The 23,882-nt window shown below is 45.3% G+C and overlaps 1 protein-coding gene across 1 annotated transcript; it reads left to right on the top strand.

The window, feature by feature from the left end:
* Positions 1-4,909: 4,909 nt before the first annotated feature.
* Positions 4,910-22,378, top strand: cplx4c (complexin 4c). The gene is made up of 3 exons (XM_080212979.1): positions 4,910-5,172; positions 16,156-16,243; positions 18,564-22,378. The coding sequence occupies exons 1-3, from the start codon at positions 4,991-4,993 to the stop codon at positions 18,780-18,782; spliced, it is 489 nt and encodes a 162-aa protein (XP_080069105.1). The 5' UTR covers positions 4,910-4,990; the 3' UTR covers positions 18,783-22,378.
* The last annotated feature ends 1,504 nt before the right edge of the window (positions 22,379-23,882 follow it).

Genomic DNA, 23,882 nt, shown 5'->3' with positions numbered 1-23,882 from the left:
CACACAGTCTGAAAGACGTGCTGGTTAGGTGCATTGGCCATGCTAAATTCTCCCTCAGTATACCCGAACAGCCGTACTGTGGTGACTAGGGGATTTTCACAGTAACTTCATTATAGTGTAAGCTTACTTTTGACACTAATGAATAAACTTTAAAATATTTTAAGTTTAACTGAAACTTTTAACATTTTGTCAACCAGCCAAAGTGTTCATGGATGGAATTTTCCCATCACGGGAATCGCAGTGGGCTGGACACGGATCATGCAAAGGTATGTTGACCTCATGCGGGATTTTCCGATTTTGGGTTAGCGTAACTGGAAAATCCCATCCATTGATCTGATTTGATTTTTCCCTCATTTCCTGCCCAGTATTGAACTTTAATTTTGTACACTTTCTAATTCATTTTGCTTTATCCTAATGTTGAAATTTATTTGCCCCTTTTTTCTGAAGTGTCGAATCCCTCGTTCCTCCCCTTTATTCTCCTGTCTCTTTTGCCTCCATCCTGCTCCAGCCCAGTCCCAAACCTATCCTGCAATTTGGATCAGGTGCAAGGTTATTTGTAAATGGAGTTTTCATTGGCTGAAGAACAGCTTTAGATCACAGAATCATAGAATCCCTACAGTGCAGAAGGAGGCCATTCAGCCCATTGAGTCTGCACCAACAACAATCCCACCCAGGCGCTATTCCCCACACCCCTCATATTTACCCTGCTAATCCCCCTGACATTAGGGGCAACTTAGACTGGTCAATCAACCCAACCCATACATCTTTGGACTGTGGGAGGAAACCAGAGCACCCAGAGGAAACCCATGCAGACACAGGGAGAATGTACAAGCTCTGCACAGACAGTAACTCGAGATGGAATTGAACCCGGGTCCCTGGTGCTGTGAGGCAGCAGTGCCAATCACTGTGCCACTGTGTCACCCCATAAGATGTAGGCATTGGAGGCAGTTTAGAGGAGGTTCACTAGATTGATTCCAGAGTTGAAGGGTTTGTCTTTTGACGAGAGATTGAACAGCTTAGACCTATGTGCTCTGGAATTTCGTAGAATGAGGGAAGGTCAAATTGAGGTATACAAGATGATAAAAGGTATGGATAAAGTAGACTTGGAGCGGATGCTTCCTCTTGTGGGGCATTCGATGACGAGAGATCATAACCTTAGGATAAGGGGTAGCAAATTTAAAACAGAGTTGAAGAGAACTACTTCTCTCAAAGTAGTTTCAGTCAATATTGGCACAGTGAATAAGTTTGAGGAGGAGTTTTTAATTGGAGTTTGAAGACAAGTTTTTAATTGGTATTGCGTTGAAGGGTTATGGGGAGAAGTCAGGAAAATGGGGATGAGGAGCATATCAGCCACGATCGAATGGAGGAGTGGACTCGATGGGCCAAATGGTCTAAATCTGCTCCTATATCCTATGAACTGATTAGTCAATATTTTTAAAAACTGGACACAAGGAAGGTATTAACATTTCTGCTGGAAACCATGTGATCTGTGGAATTTGAACTATGATCAGTATGAAGTTTTGGGCAAATATTCAATATAAACACTCACAGCCATCCAGGGAATTCACGCACCTCTGCACATCTGCTCCTTCTGCCATGATAGATTACCTCACATTTTTCCACATTATCTTCCAGCTGCCATGTTCTTGCCCACTCACTAAGTCTATCCAAACTCTCCTGTAACCGCTTTACATCTTCCTCACAACACACATTCCCAGCTAGCTTGGGTATTATCAACAAACTTGGAAGTATTACATTTAGTCCCCACATCCAAATCATTAATATATACTGTGAACAGCTGGAACCTGCGTGGGACCCAATTAGCTACAACCTATCAACCTGAGAATGATCTATTTATCCCTAGTCTCTGTTTTCTGCTTGTTAGTCATTCCTCAATCCATGACAGTATGTTGCCTCCTATCCCATGTGCTTTGATTTTACTAATCAACCTCCTCTGGGGAACTTTATCAAAAACCTTCTGAAAATCCAAATGTACCATGTCCATCGATCTCCCTTTGTCAATTTAGTTAGTAACGTCTTCGAAAAGCTCCAATAGGTTCATCAAACGTGATTTCCCCTCAATCCATGCTGACTAGGCCCAATCAGATCATGATTGCTCAAATGTCCATTTATCACATCCTTTAGAATTGATTCTAGCATTTTCCTTACTACTGAGGTAAGGCTAACAGGCCTGTTTTCTCTCTCCTTAAATAATGGGATGACATTTGCTACCTCCCAGTCTTCAGGAACTCCAGGATCTTTAGAATTTTGGAAGATGATTACCAATGCATCTGCTATTTCTATAGCAACCTTTTTCAACGCTCTGGGATGTATAATTGCCATTGGCATTTGCAGCACCTGTCAGGTGGGATTCACCCACCTTTAGCATTTTAATTTACACATGCCGCAAAATATGCCAGTCAGTCCGGGTTTTCAGAGACCTGAGTATTCAACCCGAAGGGGAAGGAAAACAAAGCTCCTGGCTGGTGGGTAAGTGGTTCTACCTTTCAATCAAAGCAACTTCAAAGGAGTCAGCTGCTTCATTTTCAGTGTTAAAAGGGGAACTCCCCAGTGAAACTCTATCCCTGCTGTCCATCAAAACACTTCAAACAGGTCATTTAACACCTGAAGCTTATGGCATTAATCAGGGCCAATCCCTAATGTGGAAATGGAGGTATATTTTGAAGGCTTCTGCGTATCCGTGGGACATGGTTATCAAAGTGACCAGGGCACTTCAAAGGTTTTAAAGGACAGAGACAATATGAATGTCTTTATCAGAATGATGCCTGGAATCATCATGCCGAGAGTGAACACCTTCCCCAGAGCAACGACAAGGGGTGCAGCCACCAGACTCCCAACCCAGGGGAAGAGTCCCGAGATCAACCCCTTTCCCACAGCCCGAGCCCACCCAACCCTCAGGTCCCTTGGGGGACCCTCTTTCTGCAGCCTGGCAGTGGCAGAGGGACACACGGGCACAGTATTTACCTCCTTGCAGCACCTGGGTCCAAAGCACTGGGTCCAAGTTTGTCAGGACCTGTATCCAACCCTGCCACATGAGCTGGGGTGAGGGGAAATGGGGGGGGCGGTGGCAGCATATTGGGAGACCAGAGCACCCATCCTCAAATGACATTTAAATTTGTTATTTTGAATACCAGTTAGGTTCCCAACCGCTCCGGCCAGGAAGATGATTAGGGCCAGCAGGGCGGACCAGGAGAATTGGAGCGGGAGAATTGTGATGGATCTGACACCTGGTGTGATTCCCATTTTATTCCTGATGTCCAGTTCACTGGGATGTTAGGATTCTCACCAGAGGCTACCGGGCCCAATGAACCCTGCTCAATATCGGGTCCCAGGAACTTATCAACTTGCAGTCTCACTAACTTCTCCAATACTATCTTCTTTCTTATACTAATTTCTGTCAACTCCACATTCTCCCTAGTCCCTTGGGCCTCTACATTGACCCATAGAATCCCTACAGTGCAGAAGAAGGCCATTCGATCCATCAAGTCTGCACCAACTTTCCAAAAGGGCATCTTACCCAGGCCCAACACCCCCGTCCTAATCCCACTATAGCCAATCCACCTAACCTGCACATCTTTGGACTGTGGGGGGAAACCGGAGCACCCAGAGGAGACCCACACAGACATGGGGAGAGTGTGCAAACTCCACACAGACAGCTAGGAATCGAACCCAACTCCCTGGCACTATAAGGCAGCAGTGTTAACCACTGTGCCACCATGCCGTCCCTCAGACAACCTCCTAAGATCTAACTCCACTGATTTTCAAACTTCCCCCACATGTTCCTCCTGCCAGCCTAAAAGAAATTGAGGCTGGGTAAGTAACAGCCCTTAGGTGGCCATTAATTGGCCATTTCAGGGCAAGTGTGAGCTTCCTGTCTGAGGCCTTACTCACCCCACCGTAAAATTCCTGCTTTGTCAGGGCAGGCAGGAATCTGGAGGCAATCCCCGCCCTTTTATTTAACATTCCACCACTAAAAACCTGCCGGGTAGGGGAAGATAAAATTCTGACCGATTCCCTTTCTCTCCACAAACTCTGCTGACGTGCTGGGTGCATCAGGCTTATTTTTTGCTTCCGATTGCCAGTATCAGCAGCGTGTTGCTTACGTTTTAGGTACGGTAGTAGAGTGATTATGTTGCTGGATTAGTAACACAGAAAAGCCTGAGCTAATTAGCCGGAGAACGTGAGTTCAACTCCCACCGTGGTAATCCAAGAATTTGAATTCAGTTAAAAGAAAATCCTGGAACCTTACAGCACAGAAGCAGGAGACCATTTAGCCCATGAGGCCTATAGCAGTTCAACACAATTCGTCCCAGGTCCCTGCTCTTTCCCAAATGATTGCTTTTCCAAGTAGAGATACAATTCCCTCTGGAAAGTTACTATTGAACCTGCTTCCTTTCAGTGCGTTCCAGAAAATAAAACAAATCATTGTGTTAAAAAAAGTACTTCCTAATTTCCAAATTCGTTCTCTCACCGATAATCTTGAATATGTTTCCTTAATCAAAATTGGGAACAGTTTTTCCTCATTCATCCAAATCCATTGCGGATTGATTTGATTTGATTTATTACAGTCACATGTACATGTATACAAAGAAAAGTATTGTTTCTTGCACACTTTTCACTATATACAAATACACATTGTTTCAAATAGACAACAAAAAACTTTTGTTTTAATGTTACCACTGTTAATGGGGACAACTCTAGAAAGTTAAAAGTAAAATGTCATTTGTGTGTGGCATGTTTTTCAAATGCATGCAATGGAGGCCCCTAAACCAGGGATAATGGACCATCAGATCTGAGCACAGGAAGAGCACCCAATGGTTTACTGCAGCACCTTTTAATGATTTAAGCCGTTTAGCTCGATGTCTACCAATTACACCTGCGGCTTACGTGTCCTTCGCACACAGGCTGCTCCAGCGAACGCCAGCCTGCCTTCCCTCCCTCCCCACCATTCGGACCAGTTTGAGCCAAAATGTCGTTCCTCCTCAAAAGCATGATCAGCGGGAAAATGAAAGACCTGACGGGAGGTGGAGGGGGAGGAGGGGGAGGGGAAGAGGAGAAGACAGAGGAAGGGGACGGAAAGCCAACGGCCAAAAGCACGGGAATGTCGAGGGAGGATTTCGAGGAATACCAGAGGCAGCTGCTGGAGGAAAAGTGAGTGTCGCGGCAGAGGGTGAAGGAATGGATCGGGAAAGTGTGCGCCTGTGGGAGCCAGGCCAGCAGTGTTAAAGATAAATGCCTGTTTGCATTATCCTTTCCTTTCAAAAGTAACTATCTGCGCATGGTGTTAAATACTAGCACCGCATCTGTATTAGTGAAATTCTAAACTCTCCACAGATTTACAGATGTTCCTATACCCTGAAGTGCTGTCGGCGTATAGTCCCCTAACTGTAGAAGGAGAGTTTGGAAACACAGCCCCCCAGCACTGTCTGGAATGCTGTAGTGGAGGCAGCTTCAATCGAGGCATTCAGGAGGGCATTAGGCGATTACTTGAATAGAAACAATGTGCTTGGGTACGGGGAAAGGGCACAGAGCCAGGCTGCACGTTTGAGAGCCAGTGCTGGCATGAGGGGCTGAATGGCCTCCATCTGTGCCCTAATAATTCTGTGATTCTGAATCACTCCTTTGGTTGTGTTCATGAGAAGGTTGGTTTAGAATTCCGTTAGAAGCACTGGCTTCTGAATGAACTCTACAGAAACAGAATTTAAAGCTTGGAACTGAGAAGCCATTTATTTGTTTATATCCCAGCCCAAGTCCAGGAAACACAGCCGTCGTTACTGAGTGTTGTTAGCCATATTGACTGTGCTATTTGAAACACACAGTCAAAACACCTATCTTCTCATATATTTACATATCCCTCAAAGAACTGAAATGACGCAAGTGTTAAATGCCCCAACTGGTGTGGCAATGAAACAGACATGTTGCGCTGGTCACAGGCAGAACTCCCAGTCTTGGTGCCTTCAGCAGAGATTTAGCCAATGTTCCTAGTGTCCTCCCTTTCCCTGGACTAAAGAATGGAAAGCATCAGCCAGTGTTCTCACTTCTGATCACTCTCCACTGAGCCCTGCTGGAATGTTAACATCTGTGGGTACTGGCTGAGACAGGATCAACTTCAGCCATGATGCCTCTCATGGTTGAATAGTTTCATGTCACTCAATGCAGGGTTGCTTGGGTGAGGTGCTGGAGGGTAACTGACAACACAGCAGCAATATTCAGCAAGTATTCAGCAAGGCTGGGAGGACCGATACTAGAACGGAGGAGAAATCATTATCACCAACTGTATAAGTGTCCATTAAATACAAACTCGTTCATAAAATTTAATATCTCAGCATTATTTCTGTTAAAAATACCCATATTTAATATTTCTACCATATATTCATTTTCTTAGTGGTGATTATACCACCAAATATGAAACATTAAATTAGGTCTTGCATTTAAATTTCCTTCTGTGAAACCCCACTCTGTATTTAGTTTTACAATGGGATATTTCTGAGAAGCCATCTCTTTACCTTTCTCCCTTTCTCTCTATTTTCTTGAGATTGCAATGACCAGCAATCTCCCAATCCAAAGTGCTCCTCTGTACTCTCTTCCTCCAGCCTCCTCACTATGTTTCCTATTTGAACTGAAGACCTTGCAGGTTCCTATCACTGCAGAGCTCCTTATCTCCTTCTGTCCTCCCTTCCCCTCCTTCCCTCTCCTCCAGTAGTTAATGGGCCTTGAACCTTTGTCTTCTCTCCTCCTCATTGCACCCTTGATGTGTCTTTCACATGGGGCTGACCAATATAAAGGATCCATTATTTGTCCTTAATACAAAAACCTGATGGTCCTGTTAACCTGGGAGAGTTAGGTGCACAAACTGGACTGGTAATTCAGTCTTAGACTACCACTCTGGGGACATGGCAGTTATAGGATCATAGAACCCCTACAGTAAAGAAGGAGGCCATTCAGCCCATTGAGTCTGTATCAATGTGCAATCCCACCCAGGCCCTATTTCTACAACCCCACACATTTACCCTGCTAATCCCCCTGATATTAGGGTCAATTTAGCATGGCCAATCAACCTAACCCACACATCTTTGGATTGTGGGAGGAAATTGAAGAACCCGAGGAAACCCACACAGACAAGGAGAGAATGTGCAGACTCCACACAGATAGTGACCCAATGCTGGAACTGAACCTGGGTCCCTGGCGCTGTGAGGCAGCAGTGCTAACAAATGTGCCACTGTGCTGCCCCCACTGGTGGAATTTAGATTCAATAAGTAAATACAGAATGTAAAGCTAGTCTCAGTAACAGTGACCATATAGGAGGTCTAGTGGTGCAATGGTTAGACTCCCTGCCTCTGAGCTGGGTAGCTCCAGGTTCAAATCCCACCTCAGAGCTTGATGGTTTGAGGTGGGGACAGGCTAGCAACCTACCCCTGGAAATTTTAGCTATGGGAACAGGCATGAGTATGTGCTCTGTCTGCCTGTAAGCATGGAAGAGGAGATGGATAGGTGGAATAATGACCAGGACAACAATTGTTGTAAAGACCAATCTGGATCATGGTCTCCAGAACCACAGCAATGTGGTTGACACTTAACTGTCCTTAGAGACTTTCAGTTAGGGGCATCTGGAGGTGGGCAAAATGAAGCCTTTCCCAGTGAAAGAAAAGATGTATAAGTGTATCTAGGCCTTTGTTCACGTGACTGCCTGCAAGAAGGTCCTTGTCAGCAGGTTTATCCTTTATTGTGATCAAGAGTGAGAATTTGTGGAATTTGCTACCCCACGATGTGGTGGATGCCGGGATATTGAGTAAATTTAAGGAGGAGCTAGACAGATTTTTAATTAGCAATGGGTTGAAGGATTATGGTGAATGGGCAGGAAAGTGGAGTTGAGGCTGAGACATGATCTCCATGAACATAGAACATTACAGCGCAGAACAGGCCCTTCGGCCCACGATGTTGCGCCGACCAGTTAAAAAGCAATGACCCTCTAACCTAAACCAAACCCTTTCCATCCATAAACCTATCCACGGATCTCTTAAACGCCCCCAAACTAGGCACATTTAGGTATTGAATTGTGGAGCAGGCTCCAGGGGCTGAATTGCCCACACCTGCTCCTATGTTCTTAATCTTCTCTACTCCAATGAGACAAATCCCTTCCTGTCCAGTCCATCCAAGTATTTGTAAACCCAGCATCAGCTCAAAGTATTTGACCCAGCATCAGCTCAAAGGCTGTCATAGAATCTAAGTGCAGAAGGTGGCCATTCAGCCCATTAAGTCTGCTCCGAATACAATTCCACCCAGCTCCAATCCCCATAACCCCATGCATTTACCCTAGCTAGTACCTCTGACACTAAGGGGCAATTTAGCATGGCCAATCCACCTAATCAGTCCTTTCACTTTGTCACTGAACCATCCTCTTTCCAGTGTGTTCTCTGTCTGCGGTAGTGGCTGAGGGAGCAGTCAAGATGTTTGTTCTGGGCTGTGGAGTGGGGGAGAGCTAAGGCATGGCCAGTCCCCATGTCTATATGCTTCTTGCAGTGGGAGGGAGCATGTGTAAGACTGTCACATCATCCCCATAATGTGATTTATGATGTCTACATTCTATTGCATTGTACAAACTAGGGGTCTGCACAGGAAATGTACACAAACCTTGAAAGGTGCTAAGCTCATGATCAATAAAGCCTCTCTCAACAAGTTCATATTTCCACTCAAGTTGAACACTTCTGGACTATCCCGATGCAATGTGCTCGGACCCTGGTGTGATGTGCCTGGGTGGGTACAGCCGTGTCAGTATCTCCGACACCAGCTACAATCCAGACAAAAATACCAGAGGTCCTGGAAACCTAAAATTTTAAAAAATGCTGGAAACTCCCAGTGGGTCAGGCAACATCTGTGGAGAGAAAAACAGATGTTCTAGGTTGATGATGACCCTTCATCAGAACTGAGGAAAGATAGAAGTATAATCGATTTTCAGCAAGTGAAATGAGGGAGAGAGTGGGAAGAGTGAAGGGGAAGGTCTGTGATAGGGTAAGAGGATAAAAATCGAAGGCTCCATGGGAATGGACAGTGCTTTTAGACCATGGAGGTCACTCCTGCTCTGAGATGCTCCCCCTAGTGGCCAGGACCAGAGACATCCATCATGAGGAGATGTAACTATGGCCAACCATTAGTGATGGAGTTTTTACAAAACTCTAATTGAGAGACTCAGTTTTAGCCAGGGTCTCTCATTCAAGGGTCACTGTCTGTAACACTACAGAATATTGGGAGATGAGTCTTTATCTGTGATTTCCGGAACTTCTCCCCTGCACCGCCCCCCCCCCCCCCCCCCCCACCCCCCCCAACCTCTCCTCACCATCACAATGAGCCCCTCTCCCCCCACCACCACAAAGGCCCTCCCCATCATCACTGACTCCCCTCCCCCCACCACCACAATGAAGCCTCACCATCACATGACCCCTCCACTCCCCACCACCAAAATGAGCCTCACTTCCCCCCACCACCACAGTGACCACCCAACTACCACATGACCCCCCATCACCCCAATGACCTCCCTCCTCCCACTACCACAATAACCACCTCACTACCCATTGACACCCCCTCCCCCACAACCACATATTCCCCCTCCCCATCACAATGACCCTCGTTCCCCCACCACCAACCACAATGACACCCCCTTCCCTCCACACCACAATGACACCCCCTTCCCCCACCAACACAATGACCCCTCCCCCACCACCACAATGAACCCCCACCCCCAACACCACAATGAACCCCCCTCCCCCCACCACCATAATGACCCCCTCTCTCCCCCCACCGCCACAATGACATCCCTTTCTTCCTCTACCATAATGACCCTGCTCCCCCACCACCACATGAGCACCTGATTCTAGTTGGTCATTGCCAAATGTGGCCAAGTGCTTCTCCACAAAGGGGTGGGGGGGCTGGAAATGAAACAGAAGGGCCTACAAGTTAATAAAGCTTACAACTTAATAGGGTCCTTTCACTTACTCAGCCGTCTCTGCGTTAGCTCTAATCTCGACCCGCACTGTGTGCCAGCCTGTGAATTGATGCCCAGTGATTTATACAACATCATCTGCCAGGCTCTGCACATCAACCAACTTGCCTCCATCTGAGTGGCACCAGGAAGAGAACCACTGATACAAAGGGACATATTCAGCAGGAGATTCATTTCTATCTCCATATTGTTTTTTATTCATTCGTGAACATGAGCATCACTGGTTGACCAACATTTATTGCCCATCCCTGGTTGTCCAAGGGCAGTTGAGCGTCAGACACATTGCTGTGGTTCAGGAGTCACATGTAGGCCAGACCGGGTGAGGACGGCAGATTTCCTTCCCAAAAAGGACATTATTGAACCAGGATGGTTTATTCTGACAATCGACACTGGTTTCATGGTCATCAGTAGATTCTTAATTCCAGATATTTTTCTTGAATTCAAATTCCACCATCAGCCACAGCAGGATTTGGAACCTGGGTCCACAGAACATTTGCTGAGTTGTTGGGTTAATACCACTCGGCCATTGCCTCCCCATACTCGTAAGCAACTCATTGTTAAATATTATTCAGATAGGGGACTTGCTGCCTCGGTGTTACAATTCACCCTCTAGTGCATTACTGAACCACACAAACCAAGCTGTCTGCACTATTTGCCATGTGTTACCTCACAGTCAGAGCACTGGGCAGCAACAAGGATGTTAGAATTGGGGCGTAGGTCTCTCCTCGGGTACAGGGGAATCGGGCTGGTCTCCCACTCCGGTAGTGTCTCTTGCTTGTAAGCTGTGTTTAAGTGAATATCAGCTGAGGGCAGGGTTGGTCTTGGCTGCGATGACCCCTACAGTCAAACAGTCTGCCAAAACCCATTTGACTCAGCAATGAGAAATGTGATGAGGTTCCAGAAAGGAGAATGCACCCATGGAAGAGTTACCCTTTCAACAGACATTGACAATGTCAGGCTGGGGTATCAGGGTTGTCATTAACTGTAAGGTAAATGAGCGAGCTGTTCCTTTCAGATCAATATGTGGGACAGAATTCCACAGGCCTGCCACAGGCAGAGGGGGAGGGGCTGTAAAATGCGGCGAGCCGTTCTAAAGTCCATCGACGATACGGTGTCACAGTAGTTAGCACTGCTGCCTCACTGTGCCAGGGACCCGGATTCAATTCTGGCCTCGGGTGATTGTCTGTGTGGAGTTTGCACATTCTCCCCATGTCTGCATGGGTTTCCTCCCACACTCCAAAGATGTGCTGGTTAGGATGATTGTCCTTGCTAAATTGCCCTTAGTGCCAGGGGTTTAGCAGGTAAATATGTGGGGTTACGGGGATAGGGCTGGTGGAATTGTTGTCAGTGCAGACTTGATGGGCCAAATGGCCTTATTTTGCGCTGTAGCGATTCTATGATTATTGCTTTCCTTTGCTGGTCCAACATGATGGGATAGCAGTGAGAAGATAGAGTAGCAGCAGCTACTGAAGTAACGAAAGCAGACACTATAATTTTTAAATTCATAGTGGGCAATGAGGGCATCATTGGATCAGCCAGAATTTATTAGCCATCCTGAACTGCTTTGTGAAGGTGCTGATGTGCCTAGTGTTCTGGGAGTGCAAAATGTATAGTACAACATATCACAGTTTAAGCCAACCCAGTAAGGGAAGCCATGACAAATCCTGCACAGGAGTGAAAAGGTGCGTCCTATATCTGAGGAAATACGGTAATTATAGTGCCAACAAACTGGGCTAAGTAACCTTCTATTTCAACAAGCCAGGTAACTAGTGCAATCCAGGATTTGGGGCTAGACTTTGACAGCAGCGGCTTAGGGTGAAGGAGATTTAAGCAGGATTTTCCTGTGACATGAAGTGAGAGACCAGCCTTCACACGAGCAAGGAGAGAGAGAGAGAGACAATAGGTAAAGCAGAGGGACCCTTCACACAGGATCCGGACTCCAGTTTCAACAGGGTGGCCCATGTTTTTCTGTGTGGGATGCAGTGGGTCCGAGGTTAGCCAGTGGAGGGGAGGGGGGGACCTTGATTTACCATTTACCCACCGGATGCACCCGGCTCAGTGACAGCACTCTGGGCTGATTTAGGGACCCCAGGGTTTCCTCGTTCCGCAAAGGCTCGTCAAAGAGGCTTGCATTTGAATAGCGCCTTTCATGCCCATCAAACGTCCCCATGCACGTTACAGGCAATGGAGTTCTTCAGAAACCTAGGGTGGGATATTACGGTCTCGCTTGGGCCAGATCGGAAAATCCCGCCCAAGGCTAATGGAGATTTCCGTTCTGGGAGCCTTGCCCGCGTTGATTCCCGGGTGGGTGAGGTGGTAGGGCCATACAGAGGAATTTTCCAGCTATTTACGCCGGTGGGATTTTCCAGTTCCGCTGCAATGAATGCAGATTTGGCTGAGTGGCAGCGTAAGCAGCTGGAAAATTCCAGCCATAGTTTTTGTTAGATTGAAAGCACAGGAACCTCTTTGCACATAGCAAACTCCCTCAAACAGTAACGATGATCAGATCATTTATTTTCTTTAAAGTTCATTGAAGGCCAGGAATTGAGGAACGCTCAGATTCAGTTAACACAACTGACGGGGCAAATAATGCTACAGCTTACCCTCACATCTGGAAGACAGCCTCTGACATCCCTTAGCATAGTAAGAAGTTCTGTCAGAACTCCATTTACCTGACAAAGGAGCAGCGCTCCGAAAGCTAGTGGTGTTTGCTACCAAATAAACCTGTTGGACTTTAACCTGGCGTTGTGAGACTTCTTACCCCAGTCCAACACCGCCACCTCCACATCATCCCTTAGCATAGCCCTAGACCATCAGCCTCTAGTTTTGTGCTCAGTTCCTGGAATCAACTGAACTAATGCTTCACTCTCCTCCTCGCACACCCCACCCAGTCACACTCCCGCTGTGGACCACCCACTCCTGTGCAATAACCAGTCCTGATTAACATCTCTCCCAGCCCTTCTGCCTTGCAGTAAAGTACCTCTGAGCACAGGCCAACAGCAGTGTTGGCGGTCTCTGAGATTGCCAGACCAGTGGCTCTGCCACCAGATGAACAATCTCAAACCTTGTTCCATTTTAATGGCATGCACAAATTTTCTAAAACAACATAGTTGTATGGGTGGGTATTGGTCCATTGTCCTACCTTGGCTACTTACCTGTTCCTATGAGCTTCCCCCTTACTGCTTTCAACATGGGGGGTGGGGGGGCAGGTAAAGGCTCCACTGAGGGCCCTGAGATTTCGAGGTCACGGCACAGTAGTTAGCACTGCTGCCTTACAGTGTCAAGGACCTGGGTTCAATTCTGGCCTTGGGTGACTGTGTAGGAATTTGTACTTTCTCCCCAAGTCTACATGCTTTTCCTCTGGGTGCTACAGTTTCTTCCCACAGTCCAAAAACGTGCAGGTTAGATGGATTAGCCATGCTAATTTGCTCCTTAGTATCCCAAAATGTGTGGATTAGGGGAATTAATGGAGCAAATACTTGGGGTTATGGGAAACAGGTCTGGGTGGGATTGCCCCTTGGTGTCAGGGGGATTATGTAGGGTTACAAGGATAGGGCCTGGGTGGGATTGTTGGCGGTACAACTTGATGGACCGAATGGTCTCCTTCTGCACTGTAGGGATTCTATGATTCTATGGGGTCAATGATCCCAAGGCTTTGGGCCTGGCAGTCAGCTGCTGCTGGGCATTCAGACTCAGCTGCTCTTTCAGCACCTTTCAGATAAGATGATAAGCTGAGGGCCTGTCTGCCCCCTCGGTTAGATGTGAAAGATTCCATGGTGCTATTTGAAGATCAGAGACCTGTTGTGCTCAATGTTTATCCCTCAAACAGCATCACTCAAACTGAAAATCTGCTCATTATCTCATTTCTGTCCAGGAGAATTTGCACTGTGCACATTAACTGCCTCATTTCCTACAGCAACTACCATTCAGAAACACTTCATTGGCTGTACGTTACTCCAAGGTTTCTCAAGGTGGAGAAAGGAGGTATATAAATGCAAGTTCTTTCCTTTACCAAGTAGATAGGGTGGCAGGGGAGTCAATATTCTGCCATCTTGCGAGGGGGCAGAAAGTGTCAATGTCCATCATGCTATTGCCTAGGTTGCTAATTGCCTGCAGAATAGGACCCAGGGCCTAAATATTGTCCAGAATACTGGAGGAAAAACCGATGCCACTGGCACTGTGCGATTGCCACTGCTATGGGATTGTGCCCAACACTGCTACTGATTCTTGAGGAAGTAAACCACAGACAGGCTGCAATGCAAATGAGATCCCAGCCAGTCCAGGGGGTGAGATGGTGAGGCCCAAGGGCAATCTAACCCCCTATCCATTCTGTTGAGCTGCAGTGTGATTCAGAGGGTCTTGAAAACTAAGAGCTGCCTTTGCAGCATCTTTTGAATGAGACATTAAACCACAGTTCTGTGTTTTCTCTCAGCTGGATATATGAGATCCCATGGTGTAATTTGAAGCATAGCACCAGTGTTCTCCCCCTGTATTCTGGACAATATTTAGACCCTGGGTCCTATTCTCCCAACAATTAACAATCTCGACAACATCATGATGGAAGTCGGACCATATTGCATCCGCTTTACAGGCCTGAAGCAGCTACGAGGGCTAATTTCCAGGATGAATGACCAGTATTAAATTGAACCATTTATTCATGGTAGCTGACGCAGGAATTAGACCCCATTTAATATAGAAATGAGAGGTGTAACACTTGTAGGAAACTAGAGAGGATGTCTTGTGTAACATCCCTGCTTCTGAGCCAGAGGTTCCAGGTTCAAGTCCCAGCCCAGGTTCTGATGGCCAAGGAAGGTGCGTTCAGACAGGTTGCGTATCCACCTGCAAATCCTCTCAGTGACAGGCGGTGAGAGCAGGAGAGATTCCTGGTTGGCAGGGTGATGGCAAGAATGCTGGAGGCTGCAGTGGAGGAAGTTACGGTGCATCACCGTCCACAACGTGTTCAAAATACAAAATGCCTCAGCAGTCCGGGCTCCCTGGGTGAACTGTAAGACCTCACCGCCAGGTAACTAGAGATTGCCAGATGGAGCAGGAGGCAGTCTGCTGCTCTACCTCAGCCTTTCCTGTGGCCTAAGCAACAACCTGTCAGACCAGGTGAGTTTGTTTAAGACCAATGTTTTTTCAATGCTTCCGTGGAGCTGGCAGTGGGGGAGAAATGGTGGGGGGGGGAGGCGGTGCAACAGGAGCACACTGAGACTTCTGATTATCTACCCCCAGACCCCCTCCATTGCTGCTCCAGGCACTTTGTGTGATTCTCTGAATTAATCACCCTTATTTCTTTCCACCATTGCACTTTTCACATTTAGAAGGTCACCTAGTTTGATTTCACCTTCCCACATACCAAGGGCATTGGGTATTATTCCGCAGGCATTATCACTCTCTCAACCCCCTGCCAGGGCACATTGCCCAGATGGGAGCAATACTAGGCCAAAAGAGAAAATGCTGGAAAATCTCAGCAGGTCTGGCAGTATCTGTGAGGAGAGAAAAGAGCCAACGTTTCGAATCGAGATGACCCTTTGTCAAAGGTAAAAGTCAGAGAAAGTGGGAGATATTTATACTGTAGGGTGAGGGAATGAAAGATAGCCACAAAACCAAGGGGAAAAGGCTAAAAGGTGCTAATGGCAGTTATAAATATCTCCCACTTTCTATGCCTTTTAATTTTGACAAATGGTCATCTGGACTTGAAACGTCAGCTCTTTTCTCTCCTTATAGATGCTGCCAGACCTGCTGAGATTTTCCAGCATTGTCTCTTTCAGTTCAGATTCCAGCATCCACAGTAATTTGCTTTTATGCAGCAATACTAGGCCATTCAGTCCTTCAAGCCCATTCAGTTAGGTCATGGCTGACCTGTAACACAGAGGTCCAAGACCCAGACCAGCGACAACTTAGGAGCACTTCTGTTAACACCTATGAGCCAACTGAACTGGAATTGAACTTCAGTTGCAGAGGTGAAAGGGCAATGACTAATCCACAGCCAGACAAACCCTCCTGACATAAACAGAATTGGAATCAGTATCATGGAATTCAGTTGCGCATTAAACAGAACCCGATTCGGAAGGGGGAAATGAAGGACAAAATCAAGCCTTGAATTCGAAAATATCATTACTTTCCCATTCCAGAATAGAACGAGACAACGCCTTCACTCAAAAAAAAGCAGAAAGGGCGACAGTTCGATTGCACATGAGGGAGAAATATCGGCTACCCCAGGTAAGGTACAAAAAGGTGAATCCAATGTCACTGGTTATGCATGAGAAATGAGCCGACTGTCATAGACACAGTGAAGGAAGCATATAGTCTGAGACAGACAGTGCAGGAAACATACCTATGGTCACGGTAATTACATCACCTATCTCAGGTAGAAAACAGGCTGACTGTCACAGGTACAGTACAGGACATGTATAGACACCCGCAGATATAATACAGGAAATACACCAACAAACAGGCTTGGGATTGAAAATGTATTAATTGAAAAAGGTACAGTACAGGCAAACATCACCTGTGATAGGTGCAGCGCAGGCAATTTATTAACTGTCACAGAAATAAATGCTGCCTGAAACAGGCATGGTACAGGGAAAAGTACTAATTGTTGCCGAATTTGGGAATCAGTTGAAAGTTTTGCTTCCCTGATTGCCCAGTTGGCAAATACAGTGTCCATAGAACCATTGAAAGGTTACAACACCATTTGGCCCACCTTGTCCATGCCAGCCCGAGGACGTCCAGGTACCCTTGCTAAACCCATCTTCCTACACCTGGCCCACATCCATGTCGCTTACAGCAAATAGGAACAGATCCAGGTACTTTTTAAAAGAATTTGGGGATTTTTGCCTCCACCACCAACTCGAGCAGTGAATTCCAGACATCTATGTCTCCTGATTCGAGAATTCTCCATCAAGGGAAACAATTTTATCCTGCCTACGCTACCTCTTCCCCTCATAATTTTGTACACCTCTATCAAGTCACCCCTCAGCCTTTTTTTGTTCCAAGGGAAATAACCCCAATTTATCCAATCCTCGCCTACACTTTCCTAGCTCTGGCAACATTGTGGTAAACAGCCATTTATAGTAGGCTTATATTCACACTGCAATGAAGTTACTGTGAAAATCCTCTAGTCGCCACACTCTGGTGCCTGTTCGGGTACACTGAGGAGAGAATTTAGCATGGCCAATGCACCTAACAAACATGTCTTTAGGATTATGGGGAGTAACTGGAGCACCCACAGGAAACCCACGCAGACATGGAGAGAACGTGCAGACTCCAAACAGACAGTAACCCAGGCCAGGAATTGAACAGGGTCCCTGGTGCTCTGAGGCAGCAGTGTTAACAACTGTGCCACCTGAGGGAATGCCAGGATTTTGACCCAGTAGGAGTGAAGGAATGGTATTACATTTCCAAGTCAGGATGGCATGTGACTTGGAGGAGGAACCTGCAGGTGGTGGTTTTAGCAGAGGACAAGATAGGTCTCCATTCTGATGCCCTCAATAGTCAAGCAGCCTGCTTGTTGCCTGGTGTAATACTGTGCCTTTAAGAAAAGTATATATCAAGTTTCTTGTAAGGGGTATGTTTAGAATTCAGATCTGGTTTGTAAGGTGCTGATTTGTCTAAGAAATCTTTTAAATAGGTAACTGGCAGAACAGGATAAGTAACTGAGGTGTTTGTTTAATCTGAGTTAATACATTTGTATTTACTTAGATTTCTCCTGGAGTTTCAGAGTGGAGCTCTGAATAGGTTGACAGGGACAGAGTCAAAGGCTTAATGGGAGGAGCGAAGCTTGCAGGGAAAAAATATTGTTTTAGTTTCATTTTTAAAATACAAGCAGTTTGCCACCCAGATTGCCAGAGGAAACATGTGTATCTCTGTATCTCTCTCTGAAGAAGTGTTCTGAAAGCTCTAGGACTGTTAACCTAAGAGAAACAAGTAAGCCTGTGTTTTGCTAACTGATTTTCAAACGAGGGCTTTAGACCATAAGCAGAATATTGCCTGAATTGGAACCCATAGTGAAAGATTAGCAGTTAAGAATTTTATCTTGTTTTAAGTATTTTTCAATTGTTAAACGCTAGGCTAATTCATTTGTTATGGTTAAACCGTATAATTAAATACATTTTGTTTTACATAAGAACAAAAACTTCCCTAGTACGTCAGCAGAATTGTGCTGTAGTGAAACATTTTGTCCTCACATTAATATCAAAATAACAAATTGTTGGAGCCTAGTCTAACTTCATACCATACCTGGGGGTTTCCAGTCTATACCTTGGTACAGAGAGGCTAAATGACCTCTTCCTGCACTGCAGTGATTTCATGGTTCTATGAACTAAGAGGTAACTTTTTGTCTTGCATTCCTGGCATAGAGCCCACATTATCGCCCCCATCTCAATCCATGTTGGGAGGACTTATCAGTAACAGAGGCTCATGTCTCGTTCACAGCCATGTGTCTTTCCAACTGATCTTCATTGAATCAGGGAGGAGAGCGCAATACAGAAAGGGTTAACCAGTATCTCTTTTCTTCCCCCCCACCCCCTGCATGATTCAGAATGACAAGGACGAAAGTCAGATTCAAATGGCTGGGGGAGATGTGGAGCTCCCTGAGGAACTCGCCAAGATGGTGCAAGCGGATGAAGAAGAGGAAGAAGCGAATGAATCATTTCTGGGGAGCATCCAAAACATGGACTTTGATACGATCAAGATCAAGGCCCAAGAAACGTTCACTGAGATCAAACAGACCGCCGAGGAAAAATGTTCTTTAATGTAAACTTTGTTATACCTGTGACTTACTGAGGCTCAGTTGGATGGGGTTTTCCCATTATTATGACATCTATTCTCAAGATACTGGAAACAATAGGGATACAAGTTAACTTTGAATTAGAATAGCAGATGGTATAGTACAGGAAACTTGTCAATTAACATATGCATGGTATAGAAAATGTACTAATTGAAAGAGGTACAGGCAAGTATTACCTGTGATAGGTGCAGTACAGGCAACTTAACTGTCAGAGGCACAGTATAGGAACAAAAAACTGATTGAATCAGGCCCAGTACAGAGAGATATACTACTTTATGTTGAGCAAGTTGGTTATTGATGCTAAATCTTGCTCAGCTGGGGAAATGCAATGTCTATTGTGGTAAAGATTCACCTGGACCAACAGTTCCAATCTCTGTATCTGGTCCATGTGGAGGTGAACAGTGCAGCAATAGTTTAAGTTTATTTATTCATGTCACAAGCAGGCTTACATTAACACTGCAATGTGTTACTGTGAAAATCCCCTAGTCACCACACTCTGGCATCTGTTCGGGTACACTGAAGGAGAATTTTGCACGACCAATGCATTTAACTGGCATGTCTTTCGGACTGTGGGAGAAAACCGGAGCACCTGGAGGAAACCCATGTAGGCTTGGTCTCAGTGACCCTTGGTCAGGACCAGGAAAAGCAGGAAGCCAAGGTTCTCCTCATGATCATTCAGTCATAGAATCTTTACAGCCCATTGATCCTGCACCGACAGCAATCCCACCCAGCCCCTATCCCCATTCATTTACCCTGCTAATCTCCCTGACATTAAGGGACAATTTAGCATGGCCAATCAGCCCAACCTGCACACCTTTGTAGCGTGGGAGGAAACCCATGCAGACACGGGGAGAATGTACAAACTCCACACTGACAGTCACCCAAGGTTAGAATTGGACTGAGGTCCCTGCCGCTGTGAGGCAGTGACAACTATAATAAACGCTGCTGTGGGTACTTTTTATTATCATTTGTAGGATTTGGGCATCACTGGCAAGGCCATAGTTTATTGCCCATACTAATTACTCTTGAGGAAGTGGGACTTTGACCACATAATCTCCTCCCCGTATCCTCATGTGTTGAAATGAAGACACATGACACTGACATTTGTAGTGAGCTCTTTTGCACATAGATTAGACAGAATTCTGGAGGTGGACTCACGGTGACTGGCTTTTCCCATTAAAGGAAATTGCTAACACTGGCACAGTACACTTCATTTCTCCAAGATTCAAGTCATTCCTGCTTTGCCCACCACGGGAATCATAGTGGGCGAGACAGAAAATTTGGTGGACAACTTAAAGATCCGTTAAGTTTGGGTGGCAATTTCCAGCCATGGGGCGCATGTGGCTGGAAAATCCCACCCTGTTTCCTATCCTAATTCATTTTTTTTTCAGAAGCTCAAGACAGTAGAACACCACACTTCCCTCAGTTTTAAATTGCTCCTGACTTACTGCTTTTTCTAACATTTTTATAAGCCACTTCCACCAACCTAATGCAATCTTTAATTTATCTTATTAAGTACAGTTGATTCACCTTTCCTTTCAGATGCTTGTGCCTCAGGGGAATGTATATCTGTTGCAAACCGTGTAGAATTTCTTTAAATACCAGTCATTGTCTATCTACTGTCAAATCTTTTAGGGCATTTTCCCAATCCACCACAGCCAACTTGTCCCTCCTACCTTCATAATGTCCTTGCTGAAGATTTAAGATGTTAGTTTCACATTGAACCATATAGCTTTCAAACGTAATGCAAACTTCTAGCATATTATGGTCACTATATCACATAGGCTCCTTTGCAGAAAAGTTATTCATTAGACCTTTCTCATTAAACAACATCAAATCCAAATTAGCCCAATACATAGTTGGCTCCTCAACATCCTGCTCCATTTGGAAAGATGCAGTTTAATCCGGGATAGTCAGCACGGTTTCGTGAGGGGTAAGTCCTGCCTCACAAATTTGATTGAATTCTTTGAGAAGGTAACTAAGTGTGTGGATGAAGATAGAGCAGTTGATGTCGTATACATGGATTTTAGTAAGACGTTTGATAAGGTTTCCCATAGTAGGCTCATGAAGAAGATAAGGATAGAAGGAAATTTGGCCAATTGGATAAGTAACTGGCTGTCTCATAGAAGACAAAGGGTGGTGATGGAAGGAAAACTTTCAGACTGGAGGCCAGTTACCAGCGGTGTAGCACAGGGGTCAGTGCTGGGTCCTCTGCTATTTGTGATTTTTATCAATGACCTGGAAGAGGGGGCTGAAGGATGAGTTAGTAAATTTGCTGATGACACCAAGGTTGGTGGAATAGTGGATGAGGTGGAGGGCTCTTGTAGGCTGCAAAGAGACATTGATAGGATGCAGTGCTGGACCGAAAAGTAGCAGATAGAGTTTAACCCTGATGAGTGAGAGGTGATTCATTTGGGCAGGACAAACTTGAATGTGGATTACAGGGTCAATGCAGGGTTCTGAGGAATGTGGAGGAACAGAGAGATCTTGGGGTTCATATCCACGGATCTCTGAAGGTTGCCACTCAGGTGGAAAGAGCCGTGAAGAAGGCTTATAGTGTGTTAGCATTTATTAACAGGGGGTTTGAGTTTAAGAGCCATGGGGTTATGCTGCAACTACACCGAACACTGGTGCGACCACATTTGGAATATTGCGTTCAGTTCTGGTCACCTCACTATAAAATGTGGAAACATTGGAGAGAGTGCAGAGGAGATTTACCAGGATGCTGCCTGGTTTAGAAGGTGGGTTTTATGAGGAAAGGTTGAGGGAGCTGGGGCTTTTCTCTTTAGAGCGAAGCAGGATGAGAGGCGACTTAATAGAGGTTTATAAGATGATGAGGGGGGTTGATAGAGTGGACGTGCAGAGACTATTTCCTCAGGTGGATGTAGCTGTTACTAGGGGGCATAAATATAAGGTTCATGGTGAGAGACATAGGAGGGATGTCCGAGGTAGATTCTTCACTCAGAGAATGGTTGGGGTGTAGAATAGACTGCCTGCTGTGATAGTGGAATCAGACACTTTAGGAACTTTCAAGCGATTATTGATTAGGCTCATGGAGCACACCAGAATGATAGGGAGTGGGATAGCTTGATCTTGGGATTGGACATAGCTCGGCACAACATTGAGGGCCAATAATGTGCTGTTATGTTCTATGTTCTATAAGACCCATCTTGTACGCATTCCCCAACAGCATCAGTGTTGATCAGGTTAAGCCAGTCTATGTGCAAATTGAAGTCACCCATTATTACGACATTAACCACATTCAATATGAAGCATAAACACTTTCATGAACTAGTTAGGTGAATAGCCTATTTCTGTGCTGCAGATTCTAGGTAAATGGACCTTGGTAACCTGGATCACAAACTTTGAAATGAGAGAAGCTAAAGATTAGTGAACAAAAGAGTTAAAAACAATGACTAAAAATGATTGGAGAATGATCAAGTTAGAATAAATGGCAGATGTTAAAACAAGGATACGAGGACAAATAACATCTTCACATTTTAATTTTTATGTAAAATTGTGTTTGACAGCTAATTATTAATAAATCAATTCCTGGTGTTTGAGGAGATATGTTACTGCATTATTAAGTGTTGCAATGTGTAAACTGGTCCCACCCAGCAGTCAGTTTTGTTAGAAACTCAACAATACTTACCATTGAAGAAATATTAAAAATTGAATTTTTTGTCACTTTGTAACAGAGGCATTGAAAAGTCAGAATTAGAAGCACAAAAAAGAATCCCTTGTAATCCTGTTAGATTTCAAATTTTGGATCAGAGTTATTCCTACATGCTCCGGAGGCTAGGAAATCAAATAAAATATAACAAGATTACATGAAAATTATTAGGGATCTTGGATAGGATTACAGGGCTGAAATTTAATTTGAGGCTGGGGGGTCTGGCCACAAGAGCAGGGTTTAACCCACGTATTTATAAACTTATAAAAGACTTGTGCCGTGTGTGAGTGTGTGCCAGTGCATGTATGTCTGTGTGTGCATAGCTATATGTGAGTGTATATCTGCACATGTGCGAATGTGTGCCTGTGTGTGCGCGTGTACCTGTGTGCTTGTGTATGTGCGTGTATGTGCCTGTGTGTGCATGTGCGTCTGTGTGCGTGTGTGTGTGTCTCTGTGTGCGTGTCCCTGTGTGTGTGTGTATGCGTGTGCCTGTGCGTTTTTCACAGTCTAGATGTCACACACCAATCGTTGCATTTCAGTAAACATCAGTCAGAAAGAAGAAAGGGCAGACATTTTTTTACTATTTTTGTCTGATCTTAGGATAAAGTCAATGATTTATGACAAGCTACTAATCTATAGAAAAACAGTCAATCCACTTCTAATTCCTCGGTATCTATTCACAGCAATTAGACCTATGCCCATTAAAGAACACAACACCACTTTAGCAGCAGATTAACACGTTCTGCAATGGCTGGAATACCGGCCATATTACATTTTCTATTACCACTGGACACTCAAGAAGCTCAACGTCATCCAGAAAAAGCAACTTGCTTAATTGGTGCCCCATTCACTCCCTTAACCACTAGCGCAAAGTAGGGTGTACCACAAGGTCATAGAGTCATAGACTCATAGGTGTACTATGGCAACTCGCTAAGCCTTCCTTTGGTAACTCCCTCCAAACCCAAGCCATCTATTACCCAGGAGGACATGGGCACCAGGACACTGCCACCTGCAAGTTTCCTTCCAAGCCACATACTATCCTGACTTGGAGGAATATCACTGTTGCTGGATCAAATCCCGCACCTGCACCAGATGGACCACAACAGTTCAAGAAGATGCAAGCAAATCACCACCAGCTTCTCAGAAACAGTTTGGGTTATGGAACAAATGCTGGCCTTTCCAGTGATGCCCACATTCATTAAAGGAAAGAATTACTTGCCAGCGTTTATCATATATCTGAGAGTCTTCAGTATTGTTCAATCACATGTGCTACACGAGAATATCAGATTGGCATCTAACAGTCTACAGTATCAGGCCTTGGGCTATATGGTATGATATCACACCTTCTTAGGTCAATTCAGGTTTCGACATCTCTCTGATGCAGGGAAGAGGCTCCT

This window comes from Carcharhinus amblyrhynchos, chromosome 26 (genome assembly GCF_965287045.1).
Source record: "Carcharhinus amblyrhynchos chromosome 26, sCarAmb.v2.hapA, whole genome shotgun sequence".
Taxonomy (NCBI): Eukaryota; Metazoa; Chordata; class Chondrichthyes; order Carcharhiniformes; family Carcharhinidae; genus Carcharhinus; species Carcharhinus amblyrhynchos.
Note: the sequence above shows the minus strand (reverse complement) of the source record. Positions and strands in the feature narration are given on the sequence as shown.